This window comes from Podarcis bocagei, assembly GCF_964188305.1.
Source record: "Podarcis bocagei genome assembly, chromosome: 9".
Classification (NCBI taxonomy): domain Eukaryota; kingdom Metazoa; phylum Chordata; class Lepidosauria; order Squamata; family Lacertidae; genus Podarcis; species Podarcis bocagei.
In genome coordinates this window covers 18,175,290-18,190,448 of record NC_138134.1, presented here as the reverse complement: position 1 = coordinate 18,190,448, position 15,159 = coordinate 18,175,290, and the positions used below count along the sequence as shown (strand labels likewise).

Genomic DNA, 15,159 nt, shown 5'->3' with positions numbered 1-15,159 from the left:
CAATAGCAAAATTTGGAAATGCGTAATTAAAGAAGTTAGAATTTGGATGATTGGCAGAGAAGCCGAAGGAAGTAAAAAATGGAAAATTTAATAGAAATTGTAATGTGGTATGAATGTATGGAAAATTAATAAAATATAATTAAAAAAAAGAAATTTTGTCGTGATTCTCTCTTTTGAACATATCCTTGGCCACTTAAAATACTTCAAATATTTCGAACAATGCAATCAGATTGTGACTGTCAGGGCTATGTGGCCCACATGAAGACGAAAAGCTCCATCTTTCTTTCATAATCCCAATAATAATTGTTTCATATTATTTTTACATGATCTAAATTGTGTGTCCTGTAACATCTTACAAGAGGTATAATTAGCTGTTGTGACACTAAGGGTACAATTTGAAGCAATAAACTTACTAACATATTATAGAATAACCAGTAATTCAATAAAATACAACAGTGCTACACTACTTCAGTGTGGAATAATGGAACTAGAGATATACTTACTGCTCTCTCCCAGAACATAAAACCATGCCCGATTATTCATGCCAACAGCCAAGTGATAATGGCCAATAGCCACAAAGTTGGGCTCAACTTCCACAGAAACTGTAATTGGTAGCTCCTGCCAAGACAGACCATACCACTTTTGCTGAGAACTGCTTACCATAAAACAAAATGTTACACCTAACTAAACTTTAAAATGAATGAAGTACTATACACTTTCAATGTGGTTGGCAACTGTCACTTCAAGAAGCGAGGTGAGGTACGCGATCCGTGTGCTGTATGAGTCTCCAAGAATGGGAAGTTTTGTCAAGAAGACATGGATAGTCCCTTTCTTCGTAGACACTGCCAGCAATTGTCCATCGTCTGTCCATGACAACTGATCTAGACCTAAAATATCAACGAGGTTTTGTAAAAACAACAACAGTATTCTATCTTAGAAATCCAAGAAGCAATACCTTCGTCACTAAAAAGCATTTTCTGTGTCTTAAAGAGTAACCTACCTCTGTCAGATTAGCACAATGTCATACACAACAATATATACCTTTATTTCTAATTCCATATTTAAGTTGCTAGCCCTTGTCCCCAAGTCTTTGGGGAATTATGTAAGCTACAATGGGCACATTAGCAATGAATTGCACTTCTGCTCTGCCCTTCCTTCAAGAATCCAAGGGCAGCTTATATGGTGTTATCATATTTTATCCTTTCCACAACCCTATGAGGAAGACTAGTCTGAGAGAAAGCTGCAAGAACTGGGCTTCAATGCTGCTTCCCACCTTCCTTTCACACACATGGGGAAGAGATAAAAAGCTCTCCCTTCCCAGTGGGCAAGTTATTGAGTAAACCATGGTTTGGCACATTCAAACAGCAAACTGTGGTTTGCAGCTAACTGGAAGCAGAAATTTCTAATCCAAGGCTTGTCACTGTTGGTTTCAAATACTCCACAGTACGGTTTGAAGAATTGTCTTAAGAAAGTCACAGGTCACGTTAAGGTTATTAATAGCAAAGCTCAGCTGAGTGAGAGTTGGAACCAAAGTCTGGTTGGTCCAATCCACAAACTGTAGTTACTGCATCACATTTCTTTATATAAGCAAATTGCTAATGCAAATTAAGAATCTGTCTTATATGATTTGGCAAGCAATCAGGTAAATCTAAAAGTGGTCATACCTTTATTTTCATCCTCCAAGTTTATTATTGCATACATTTCATTCAAATCTGACAAGTCATGAATCTTGATGCTATAATAGAAAGAAAATCACTTCCTTCAGTGTTAACTTACAACATAATAAGATGACGGTACTGTTGCTGAGTACTTCCTGGGTCTGGGACTTGGACAGACAACCTGATCTAGATGGAGTTGCACCCCACCCACACCCAAAGGAGCTGATTTGTAGCCTGGGGTACTCTTGGAGTCATTGTCACTAAAAGCAAAGGTGGCTCTGTGGCATGAAGTACCTATACCCTGTTCGAGCTGGCTCCTCATCTTCAGTGTTCTTGGATCAGGATAGCTTAGCTATGGCACTACATACTCTGATAACATCTCAATGAGACTACTGTAGTATGCTCTATGTGGGGCTGCCCTTGAAGATGGTATAAAAGTTACAGCTGGTGCAGAATTGCTTTCTCCCTTGGAATAAGATAGCATATCGGCACATGAAAGATAACAGCTTCTGTCAGAAACCAAACAGATCTCTTGATCGGGGTACTACTATCTTAACATGACCTCAAACTGTTCTAGGACAACATTTTCAGAGTCAATATTAGCACTTTCTTTGTGATAGCTTGTATTTTAAGGGCTTCATATGAAAACATGATGACTCACCAGTTATCTCCACATGATGCAACTTTGTTTAGTGACTGTGATATTGCAATGCTAGTCAGGTTATCTTTATGATCATATGCCTGAAAGATCTCATGGCCAATCTCTCGAACGTGTGTAGAAATCACCACAAAACAGCCAAGCGAGAACCCTATCATGATGTAATTATCACCATACCTGTAAAGATTTCAACAATATGATCAAAACCGTACAAGCAACATGGCTGCAGAAAGAAAGAAAAGTTGAAGACACAATCTCAAAATTGTCAGCTGGCTGGGGAGGGTGGGGAATGGGATTGTTCACAGAAAACCAAATTCTATTTCAAAATTAAACTACTAGGAAACACTGGAACAATTGCATTTGCGTCTCTTTTCAAGAACACTGACTTTTTAGTCTACAAAAGCAGGGATTTAGAACCTGTTGCCCGCCAGCTGTTCAGCTGCCATCAGCCTCAGCCAACATGAGCAATCATCTCAGGGATGATAGAAGTTGCAGTCTAGCAACATCCAGACAGACAAAGCAACAGCACAAAACCCATCCTAGCACAAAACATTTATAAAAGCAATTTATTATGGCAGAAGCTTTTGTGCACTGCTGAAGTTGACAATGTGTGTGGAAGGTTATGGCATAATAATACTCTCTGCTGTTTTTGCTTCAATAGATTAATACAGTTTGTCAGCTACCCATCTGGAAATGTCTATAATGCTAGAGCACTCTCTTTCATGGGATATTACTAGTTTGGTGAACAGCTTTACCATTTATAAGAGACAATATTCCCATAGCGTGGCTGAAACGCCAGTTCAATTGGGTTCTCTGGATCTCTGAAATTATAAATATACAGGGTTTTCTGAGCAACGACAATGCATACCTGGAAAAAAGAGAGAGAGAGGAAAATAATATATTGAACAAAACCAGAATCATCTTACGCATCTTACGGTAATAATGCAATGGTAGTGTTCCTTAAGAGGATTAGAAATTATTCTCCTGACATGATTACTTATTTCTAAGACAGCCTTTGTAAGCATCAGCTGCTAAGAAAATCAAAGACACCTATCTTAAATCTTTTACTGTGCCTTGTCAAGTAACATGATAAAGCTCTTATGATAAGAATGACACTAACGTCTCAGAGCTACAATCTAATTTTGGAATTCTTATGACAAACAAAATTTGTATTTTATTTTCTTGTGTTATAACTTTCCCTTATTGCTTTCTTTGCAAAGCCCCTTTGGTTTCAAGCAATATATACTTGCTGTGTTGTTAAATACTTACTGTGGTCTCATTTCCTCCTGTTCTATCATCAGTTTTCATTACTATAAACTCCATATCACTGGGTTCTCCTCTCACTGTTGTCTGCAAGAATAAGGTTCCAAGGTTAATAGAATAAGTAATTTTTATTTTTTGAAACAGTTACACTGGCCTGGTATACTCATAACACTACACCATGGTTTGTTAATAAATCACAAGTTAATCACAAGTTAACCACAAGTTGTCCCACAAATGATAAGCAAACTATGGCTTTCCCCCTCCAATGTTTGTTTTCCAGCCACTCTTCCCTCATGCCTTTATAGTTTGGCGAGTGCCTGGTTAAGGAAGGGTGCTGAGTTCCCATGCAACACGAAGCCATTAGTTAAAACAAAGCAAGGTTTGTAAAGTAAAGCAAAAACAAAAGCCTATAGGTTCAGATAATGGCTTGTTGGCAGTAAATGTACCACAGTTAAGTCACTGGGCTGGGTTCACACATAGTGCTAAGTTTAATAAATCATGATTTAGTGCTAAGAGCAAACTAGGCCATTGACAGGAAAACCACAAAACAATGCAATGATTTTTCAGGTGTTAATACAGTAATATTAACAGCTATCAACTTCAATTCCAAAAGCAGCTTTGGACACTAACTTTGTGTGGAGGAACTAGATGCACAAACTGGCTGTGCTTCCTGTTCTCTACAATAATGCAATGTTTGGGCACAGCTGTCATATTTTCTCCATTCCACCTTATAAAGTCTTTCATTTGCTTGCCTTAAGGCTCTGTCAAGGAAGAAAGAATTACATGTGGCCTGAGATTTTAAACAATGCCTTCATGGAAAATCGCTGATCCCAGCCAGCTGGGCACAATAGTTTAATTCTTAGATCACCACCACAAACAGCTACACCATTTCTGACATTAGTTTCTCCTGTAGTTACAAAATTTGGATCCTGCTTCTTTTTCCCATTGAGGAACTCAAAGCGGCTAACAAAATAACATATTGTACAAAATAAGCATAAAGCCAAAGTGATACAATAATATCCTTAGCAGACTGTATCCTAGGACTTAGATAGTGCCTATCTATATATATGGAGATCCCCATTATCAGTTAATTAGCCCCTTCACTGCCCTCTGGGAGAAAGAGGCAAGGAAAGACAAGGAGAAAAAACAAGGACAAAAATCTACGTCTTTCACAAAAATAACTGGTGTTGGTTATAATGGATGACCTTTCAAGCATCTTACAGTTGTTGTTTTTAAAGATTGGGCACTCACTAATAGAAGTTGGTCCAATAAAAAGCAAAGCTGCAACTAATGTTTAAACTACACAGATTCTTGAACATTAACCCAGGATATTTTCACACACAACACTAAATAGTTTTTGTTCTTTTTCCTTTCCTGAGCCTGTAATTCAAATGTGAAATTACAACTGGCTCAAACAGGCATTTTAACCAATTCTCGTCTGCTTTCTCTCTCACATTAACATTCACACATAGAGCAAATGGGGGCGAAGGCATTTTTTCATATAACTTGTGCATAACAACAATGTAGGTTTATTACCACTCTGATTGTATCTCCTTCGTGGTTGCTAATTGTTACCATTTTGTCCTCACCGCCTAATGCTATGAATTTCCCACCGCTCCAACAACCACATGTAATCCGTTTGGTGTGCTTACCTGGTAAAACAAATTCACATAGAAAAATCACAATTTGCTCCCTAAAGATATTGGACAATGCATGGACGCTAAGTATGTGATTCAAGTAGGCATATCCAATAATACAATTATCATTTTAAGCTGGAAAACTGTGAATTATTAAAAGAAAACAGACAAATAGCGTAGGAACCTGTGGCCCTCCTAATATTGTTGGACTACAAATCCCATCATCCTTGACCTTTGGCCATGCTGGCTGGGCCTGATGGATGCTGAAGTTCAACACCATCTGGTAGATCACAGTTTCCTCATCTACAATTACACATGGTGAAATACTTACACTAGAGAGATATTAACTAGATTTTAATACAGCGAGCAAATTTCTGCTCTCTCCCCACATGGAAGTTCACTAATTTTATAATGGTACTGACCAAGGATAGGAATCTTGCGAGAAGTTTGGCGGTTGTATATTAGTACATTTCCCTTAGCTGTTCCAGCAGCAAGTAAGGGTTCGGCTTTCGACCAACGTAAGAAAGACATTGGTTCCCTGTAATAAAAAAATGAAATAGGCTTTCAATACAATCAAACCTCGGTTTTCACATGTTTTTGCGGCCGAACGTTGCGGAAGCCAAACACCAAAAATGCAGAAGTGAATGCTTCCATTTTCAAACACAGCACACTCCCGCCGCGCTCCGAAGGCTTGCGGATAGCTTCCTGAAGCCTGGAGAGTGAGAGGGGTTGGTGCGCACCGACCCCTCTCGCTCTCCAGGCTTCAGCGAAAGCCTGATTTCGCTCCATAGGACACACACACATTTCCCCTTCATTTTTGGAGGGGGAAAAGTGCTTCCTATAGAGCGAAAAATACGGTAAGTAACAACAAAGAACAAGCTGAAAGTACCAGTCAGAACTGACTGATCAATGCTCCGTATTCTAAAAAGGTTTCTTCTGGGGAAAATTTCATAAGATGAGGAAATTAGGTCTGTGCACTTCTTGCACCATTCAGCTTGGTGGTACAGATACAGAACCTAGGGCTGTCATATGTCCAGATTCTCCTGGACATTACTGGGATTTCAAAAGCAGAATACACATCTGGGGAAAATTTCCAAAAGGTGGCACTTTGTCCTGGATCTTAGGCAAGTCAATTAAGAAATCCCTTTTTTCTGGTGGGGAAAAAAAAGCTCAACTTTTGGATTCCCCCCGCCCCCCCAAAAAGCTCTCAACAACTTTAGAAGGAAACAAAATATGGCAATCCTACAGAATCTGTGCTACCAGCAAGAAAAATTCATTCATAAAACTACAACTGAAAACTTCTCCCACTTAAACAACACAACCTATTCCCTGTATTAATTTTAATTTTAATAATAATAATAATAATAATAATAATAATAATAATAATAATAATAATAATAATAATTTATACCCCGCCGATCTGGCTGGGCCTCCCCAGCCACTCTGGGTGGCTTCCAAAAGAATATTAAAATACTGTGATATATCAAACATTAAAAGCATCCCTAAACAGGGCTGCCTTCAGATGTCTTCTAAAAGTCTGGTAGTTGTTGTTCTCTTTGACATCTGGTGGGAGGGCGTTCCACAGGGAGGGCGCCACTACCGAGAAGGCCCTCTGCCTGGTTCCCTGTAAATTTTAGGTTGCAAGTATACTAAATGTATAAACTGGCCTGGAAATATACTTTTTCTTAAAACAGACTTTTTGCTTACCTCATGCCAGTGTCTATCAGGCTGATTTTGTTTGTGTTGGCATCCCACAGATAAATGCAAATGGCCTTATCAGCAATTATTGCTAAGGTATCACCATCTTGATCCCAGTCCATAGCAATGCAGTTGCTAAGGAAACACAGAAAGTATTAACCGGATGTTCCAATATTTGGTTCGAAAATATGAAACTGAGTGGAAATGCAAGCCTGACTAGCTCCTTGAAGGAGATATCCATTCCCCATTATTCTGTTCTCCTAAAATAAAGTGCAGTCTAATCTCATCCAATTTCATAACCCTCTCCCCCACCATTTTTGAAGGCATTGATGCCAAACAAATCAGATAATCTAATGTTGAATTTGCCTAAAAGTAATATTTTGCTTTCACAAAATTGTACAAGACTTACCCTGGTAAAATAATTTCATTTTTCTTTTGACCATGGCGATCGAAGATTTTTACAGTGTGATTGTGTCTAAAAAAAAAACAAAACAGAAGAGGAATAATCATTATGGTGGTCATCTTTCATACATCTGTAAATATTATTAAAGTCTGTAAGCTGCTTCCTATGACAAAATCTGATTCATCTGTTTAGTTAATTAACATATACAATAAAGAAATCTTTATTATCTTACCCTGCAACAGCAATGTAGTTTCCTACAGTTTTTTGCCAAGCAAATTGCACAGGTGAACTAGGTGCATCCCTTTCAGACAGGGTAAATACTCGCTATGGAAAGAAATTGACAATTAAAGATGCACAATCATTAAATGTTTTCCATTTTTCTTTTTTCATTTACAAGGCATACCTAATTCAGGGGGGGGGGGAATTACCAACTTTCTGCAATGCTAGAAAAACCAAGAAATATATTTTTATAAAGGCATACAGACAGAATCTGTTCTAAGTACCTTCTGCTAAATTTTGGAGACAAACAGGCAAAATTGCATAATCCCCCAAACAGGTGACAGCTGTGGAACTGAAGTTTTACAGCAGCTGTATGGAACCTTTGGCTCTTCAGGTGTTGCTGAGCTACAACTCTGATCAGCATCCCTGGCCTTTGGCTATGCTTGCTGGGGCTGATGGGAATTGTGGTTCAACAAAATCTGGAGGGCTAAATGTTCCCTACACCTGCTTTAGAGCAGACATCCCCAGCCTGACGCCTTCAATATGTTTTGGACTACTGTTTTCATCATCCCTGGCATTTGGTCACGGTGGTTGGGATGATGGGATTTATAGTCCAAAATATTTGGGGAAACCTGCTTTAATTTATCCAGTATAAATGTCACTTAACTAAAGGGTGGGAGGACCACATGCAGTAGTAATAGTGCATGTAGAAATGCATGCTTTACACCCTGAGGGTTTCCTCCAGTATAAAGGAAAACAATATACTGGGCAGTAAACAGGGGCGCCGACTTATAAAAAATATTGGGGGAGCCCGCGAAAGCTCATGAATAATTAATAAGCTCATGAATATGCAGATAAAGTGGCGCCGCCTCCTCGTGAGCGAATAGGGGAGAGCGTGCTGCGCCTATTAATCAGCTCCGAAGGAAATTGGGTGGAGCTTTTGCTCGGGAGGGAGGGCAGGAGGCATGCAGCCCGACCCTGTGCATTTTGGGCTGGGGGAGGGGCGGCGGTGGCGCTCTGCTGGAGGGGCGCCCAAGATTATTGGGGGGGCAGAGCCCCCCCAAACGAATTTTTGAGGGGGCTCGGGCCCCCTCAGGCCCCATGGAGTCGGCGCCTATGGCAGTAAATAGCACAGGAAGACTGTATCAAAGGAGAGAATGAAGCACCATAGGAAGAAAACTCAAGGCATGTCTTTTGGCTTTATTGCATCTTCCTTAATTTCAGTTCTACTATTCCCCGCCCAAATATCTATTGCAGCAGAAGACAGAGACAGCAGGCAAAATGGGTAGAAGCTGAAAGACATATTTCATATTGAAGATTACTGAGGAACAGTTCTCTGGGAGTGTTTGTTATAAAAATAAGAACAGACCTGAGTACAGAGAGGCCTGAGAGTGCAAGCATATGCCATGCAACAAATTTTCAGTAACTGAAGCAACCCTTACTGGAATCCCTAGCACTAATTTCAAAAGAACAGCTTCCTGCAGTTCTTGCTCCAAAATCCTTAATGGAAATGGAAAAAATACCAGTGAAGAGGAAACACAGAATCCATATACACTTTGCAGCAAGATCTGTGAAGAGGACTAATGGTAACTGGTATGTTCTGCAAGTCTCATATATATAGGCGGTGATAATGTCACGCTGGGGTTCTATTCCTGGCCCCCATTTATGTCCGTAGAGCACATATAAATGCTCCCTGTCCTGTTCCGTCCCACTGTTCTGCCTTTTTCCAGGTCCAAAAGGACCCACACATCAGTGATTGCACGTCAATTGGATGCGCCTAAAATGGTTGCTGCCTGTATTCTGATTCTCCTCTGATGCTACATTTCTCAGGTGTATTCTCCAGTTGGAGAAAAAGCAGTTAAATAGCAATTGGCTCAAAGGAATTCCTTTTCAAGGTACATCTTGTAAACCTTTTAAATATACATGCTTTAAAGTTGTCTGAGAAGCAAACAAATTATTATAAGCAGTACACACACACACTCTTACATATATCCTTATGATATGACATAAAGAAAAATAAGTTGCTTTGCATCTCTTCAATAAGACCTCTTAGGATTGTTAGATGTTTAGATACCCAAAAGAATAACTGCTTTCTATGGCAAAAAAAAGTCTTGGAGGGTTTAATTTCTCCCAGGGCCAATTGTCAGATGTATTTTGATTTTCACTATTCTTGCTCAGCTCCAGAACATAAGATGCAAATTAAAGTACCCCAAGCAAATGGAAAGTGTTTTCCTCACTAAAAGTTCCCCACTCATATGGGATTAAGGGAAAGATCAGAAGTACTTTAGTTGACAAAATCAACAAAAAAAATTGAGAAAAGAAGTACTTTCAGCCCCAGCATCACTTTTTCTAGAAATTAAGCACTCTCTGAAATCTATAAAACTCATTTTGGTTTAATCCTCCAGGGATCTACTCAAAAGGTAAGTCCAACTAAGGTTAATGTGGCTTACCCCTAGTATTGCAGCTTCAATCTAGCACAAACTTTTGTAGTGGAAGCCTACATTTCTGTCAGTTATAATAAAGCAGCCTTTTCCTGCCAGAACAGATTAAAACCAGCTAGCTAGCAAAAGGTACCCAAAAGGCATTTCTCCCCTAAACTAGCAAGATTTTCCAGAACAAGATCTGAATGCTAGTCAAATGATGATCCTAGTCCTTGCCAGAGCTGCCACATTTCTCTGTCGGATATTGTGTGCTTTTTCTTTTCTTTTTTAAGAGATATATAGCGCCGCATCTATGCTTCACCTGTTGAATAATCGCTTGCCACCTTTCGAGAAGACTGGAAAACCTTTATTGAATATATGGGAAATAACTGTGCACAGCTGAAAACGCTGGCAGCCTTAAGATAAAATCAACAGGATAAGTAAGTTTTGATGGATGTGGTAATGGAATACCGAATGGTATAGTTTTTGTAAAATAGGCAGGGATTTACTCTCTCTCTCTCTCTCTAATCCCTTGCCACACAGCTGTGACAGGCGGAGGCCAATGCATAGTTTTGTTTTTTTCTGGCAGGGTCCTGCGTGGCAGGTAATATTATTAAAAGCTCCCCGCCAAAAAGCCCAATAATCTCCCCAATATCCAACAGCTCTCTCTCTCCCCCCTCCCCAGGCGATGACTCCACCTGTTGAATGTCTGCCTGTCGCGAAGCTTTTGAAGGCACAGAGAGCGCGGGGAAAAAAGTGAACAGCGCCAGAAGTCCTTGAAGGGGACATTTGTGGTGCGCTTCCCCCCGCGGAAGGCGTGAAGGGGAGCGGCCAAGACGACGCCTCTCCAAGCCCCGAGAAGCGGCCCCCACGGGCGGCAGGGCTGCTCTGCCTAATAATAGGCCTCACGGCCCACCCCTGAGGCACAGCGTTACACACGCGTGCGACCCAACCGCCGCTCTCCCTCAGGGCCTCACCTGCATCTTTCCCCTTCGCTATGGCGTTGTTTAAAAGGGGGCCGCCGCACGGAGGGGTGTGAGGGAGGGCAAGGGGCGGAGTGCGCATGCGCGCTCAACTGCCTCCACCGCGTCCGCGTCACCCGGGAGATCGCAGCCGCAGAGGTACGAAAAAAGAAGAGTCGCGCGCCGCTGACCTGAAGAAGGCGCTTCCTGGTTCGCGTCTCGAGAAGCCGTTTTCAACGGAGCCCCCCGGCGGAAGTATTGGGTGTCCAGTCCCCGCCCCCAAAAAAGTAGCAGCAAAGGTATGGGAGTTTCTGTTTTTTGAAACCTTTACGTAGGAAAGCATTGTTTGCTGTTTCTCAATGTGTGCTAGTGGAGTGACAATAAAACGGCTTGCAGGGTTTCATATTGTTGTTGTTTAGTCGTTTAGTCGTGTCCGACTCTTCGTGACCCCATGGACCAGAGCACGCCAGGCACTCCTGTCTTCCACTGCCTCCCGCAGTTTGGTCAAACTCATGCTGGTAGCTTCAAGAACACTGTCCAACCATCTCGTCCTCTGTCGTCCCCTTCTCCTTGTGCCCTCCATCTTTCCCAACATCAGGGTCTTTTCCAGGGAGTCTTCTCTTCTCATGAGGCGGCCAAAGTATTGGAGTCTCAGCTTCAGAATCTGTCCTTCCAGTGAGCACTCAGGGCTGATTTCCTTCAGAATGGATAGGTTTGATCTTCTTGCAGTAAGTGGGACTCTCAAGAGTCTCCTCCAGCACCATAATTCAAAAGCATCAATTCTTCGGCAATTAGCCTTCTTTATGGTCCAGCTCTGACTTCCATACATCAATACTGGGAAAGCCATAGCTTTAACTATACGGACCTTTCTTGGCAAGGTGATGTCTCTGCTTTTTAAGATACTGTCTAGGTTTGTCATTGCTTTCCTCCCAAGAAGCAGGCGTCTTTTAATTTCGTGGCTGCTGTCACCATCTGCAGTGATCATGGAGCCCAAGAAAGTAAAATCTCTCACTGCCTCCATTTCTTCCCCTTCTATTTGCCAGGAGGTGATGGGCCCAGTGGCCATGATCTTCATTTTCTTGATGTTGAGCTTCAGACCATATTTTGCACTCTCCTCTTTCACCCTCATTAAAAGGTTCTTTTAATGGTATTATATACCATTTAATGGTATATAATTTTAATGGTAATATATACCGGGTATAGGGCGGTATATATAATAATGAGTGGGTGCCCCCCTGTTGAGATTCCTGCATTGCAGGGGGGTGGATGGATGACCCTCAGGATCCCTCCCACCTCTGGAGTGCAGCCCTGCCCACCCGAATTCCGATGCAAGCAGTCGCCTAGGTCCCCACTCCCTGGGGTGCCCGAGTACCCACAAAATTCCCCATTAAGGGGCTGGACATCCACAAATTTCTGTACCCCCAGGCCATGCACGCTGCATAGCACCCTCAATCGCGGGGCCAAGTTGGTATTCCTGGCAGCAGGGCCGGATTTAGGTTTGATGAGGCCCTACGCTACTGACGGAATGGGGCACTTTATATGTCCAGCTGTCATTTGGCAACAACAAATTGTTGCTTTTTTTGTTGAATACATGCTAGATGGTAATTTATGGACCTAATAGGTATCTAAAGCCATTTGAACATAACAAAATATGTATTTTATCCAAGTAATTGTTGAACTGAAATACAATTAAGAAGTTTATTAATACAGTGGTACCTTGAGTTACATACACTTCAGGTTACATACACTTCAGGTTACATACACTTCAGGTTACACACTCCTGTAACCCAGAAATATTACCTCGGGTTAAGAACTTTGTTTCAGGATGAGAACTGAAATCATGCGCCAGGGAGGCCCCATTAGCTAAAGTGGTGCTTCAGGTTAAGAACGGACCTCCAGAACGAATTAAGTTCTTAACCTGAGGTACCACTGTAACCAGAAACTGTTCTTAACCAGAGGTGTGCTTTCGCTAATGGGGCCTCTTGCTGCTGCTGGGCTGCCAGCACACAATTTCTATTCTCATCCTGGGGCAAAGTTCTCAACTCGAGGTTAGCAGAGTTTGTAACCTGAAGCGTTTGTAACCTGAGAAGTTTGTAACTCAAGGTACCACTGTAGTGAAATTTTTTTTGGGGGGGGAGAGTGAGGCCCTAAGCTATTGCTTGTTAGCTTATACGTAAATTTGGCATTGCCTGGTATTCCAGCTGCAAGAAACTGTAGAAATGAAAAATCATGGGAGACGAGAGAGGCAGGTGTAACATGAGGCGTCTGTCAGGGCGGACCCTGAGAGCCTATTTTATTGAATATTGCAAGCATTGCCAAAAGTGTGCCTGTGGCTGATTGGTTGATACATACACACAGAAACTTGTAATTGGTTAACATAAGTACTAAGGCGGGAATTACATGTGAAAGGTGGGGATTACATGTGATCATTTATCATTGATGGAGAGAAGGCTGAGAATCGGAGCTGGAACTAGACAGGCATGAAGCCTCCTAATTGAATTGTAACTAGGGATTAATTGGCACAAACAATATAACAATCGGGTTTTATAGTTATGGTCAGCTAGGCATGGAGAGCAAGTACAGTTTGTTTTCCATGAGCTTGGGATGTCTGTTACTAATGATTGATCATATCATGTAACAATGTAACAATCAAGTTCTGTGGATGTGGTCAGCTAGGCGTGAAGAGCAGGTTCGTACAGTGTGTGCAAAAGCAGGGAAAAACCTACAAGCAAAATTTCTCAGAAAGCAAGAGAAAAGAGGAGCGAGGCTTCCCCAAAATGGAGCAGTTTTGTGCAGAAAGAAGACTTCCCTTTATATCCCCCTTTCTTTTCTTGTTTGCGAGGCATTCTGGGTAGATAAGGCAAAAATATTTCAGGATTAGTGGTGTGCCAACAAATGCCCAAAATAAGTTCGCCAGGGTCGATGGGACAAAAATATTTCGGGATACGTGGTTTGCCAACGCATGCCCAAAATAAATCCGTCCAGGATCGATGGGACAAGAATACTTCGGGATACGTGGTTTGCCAACGCATGCCCAAAATAAATCCGTCCACATCTCACCTTAGGTTTACTGTTGGTGTTGCCATTTCGCAAAGTAGGCGGCAAGGAGTTTATTAGGTGGTTGAGGGGGAGAGAGAAGCCGAGAGAATAGGCTTATGAGGCCAGGAATGCATTGAAGGAAGCAACATAACAAAATTAAGATGCATATAATGACAAGGGCATATTAATGTGGTTGTAAGATTTTGCAAATGAGAGATTTGGCTTTAAATGGCTTTAGAATTATCAGTAATGTTAAAACAACACATCATTCACTTGTTCACAGCCATAATGATGAAGCATCAGCAAATAATCTATAGCGCAATTTTGTAAAAGTCCATTATGTAGTCCACTCTGTTCTTTATTCAAAAGGTGAAGAGCTTCCGAAGTAAAATTCAGGGCTTTTTCTGCAGAACAAGCTAAAGAATTAACGTTCATACGATTCCGTACAGCCAATCCAGGGGCTCCTAAGAGAAAAACAACTAAAGAGATATATTCAGACCTACTGAAAAGAGAGACAAAAGCATCACAATCATTAGTCAATTTCACAGAATGGCGTTATCAAGAGCAGGATAAATGATGCTTCTTGGATAAAATGATGGACAAACGGCTTAAAACGCAAGGTGTGCCATGGCTGATGTTTGCTGGAATGTAATTAAACGTATAGCCAGGGCACGACCAGAAGAGTTCCAGTTGAGGGGAAGTGCAAGCTTACTCATTAAATTGAATGGTAGCTTGTAATTGTTGCAGTAAATCTCTTCCCCACAGGTTGAGGTGGATTTTCAGCACACAGGGCTGGATGTATGCAATGGTTTCAGAACTATCAGGCAGAGAAACAGGCAGCCACTGTACGCTTTTGGAAGAATTTTGTGGGCCACCCACGCCCCAGACTGCAGAGGCAGACTCAAGGGGCCACGTGGGGTCCCAGCAATCACTGGAAATTACAGAAATGTCTGCGCCCGTGTCAATCAAGCCTTCCAGAACTTTTCCATTGATCTTGTACTTACGAAGAAGTTTCTGATGACCAATCCGCTGGATTACAGCTAATAGCTGTGGAGAAAGAGGAGAGAGCTCGTGCAAATTACTATCAATAATAGAAGCAGTAGGATTAGAAGGGAGCACCACCAAATGTGCCCAAGACTCACCCTTTTTCAACTGCATGGGCATATGGCTCCAAAATGGAACCATTATTGTGCCTACATAGT

General features: G+C 41.5%; 1 protein-coding gene across 5 annotated transcripts in view; it reads right to left on the bottom strand.

Moving 5' to 3' along the window:
• WDR19 (WD repeat domain 19) overlaps positions 1-11,074 on the bottom strand; it is a 36,881-nt gene extending 25,807 nt beyond the window's left edge. Inside the window, exons 1-12 of one of the 5 annotated variants that reach the window (XM_081207595.1) lie at positions 10,934-11,074; positions 7,550-7,641; positions 7,324-7,389; positions 6,924-7,049; positions 5,639-5,754; positions 5,116-5,231; positions 3,586-3,666; positions 3,072-3,184; positions 2,320-2,493; positions 1,665-1,735; positions 715-887; positions 504-618 (exon numbers count right to left, since the gene is read on the bottom strand). In XM_081207595.1, the coding sequence (XP_081063721.1) occupies positions 504-618; positions 715-887; positions 1,665-1,735; positions 2,320-2,493; positions 3,072-3,184; positions 3,586-3,666; positions 5,116-5,231; positions 5,639-5,754; positions 6,924-7,049; positions 7,324-7,389; positions 7,550-7,641; positions 10,934-10,939 (1,249 nt within the window). In that variant the 5' untranslated portion in view covers positions 10,940-11,074. Of the gene's footprint in view, positions 1-503; positions 619-714; positions 888-1,664; positions 1,736-2,319; positions 2,494-3,071; positions 3,185-3,585; positions 3,667-4,209; positions 4,327-5,115; positions 5,232-5,638; positions 5,755-6,923; positions 7,050-7,323; positions 7,390-7,549; positions 7,642-10,278; positions 10,414-10,654; positions 10,851-10,933 lie in introns of those variants that run through there. The other 4 variants (XM_081207597.1, XM_081207596.1, XM_081207599.1 and 1 more) reach the window with 4 other exon arrangements.
• Between the last annotated feature and the right edge of the window lie 4,085 nt (positions 11,075-15,159).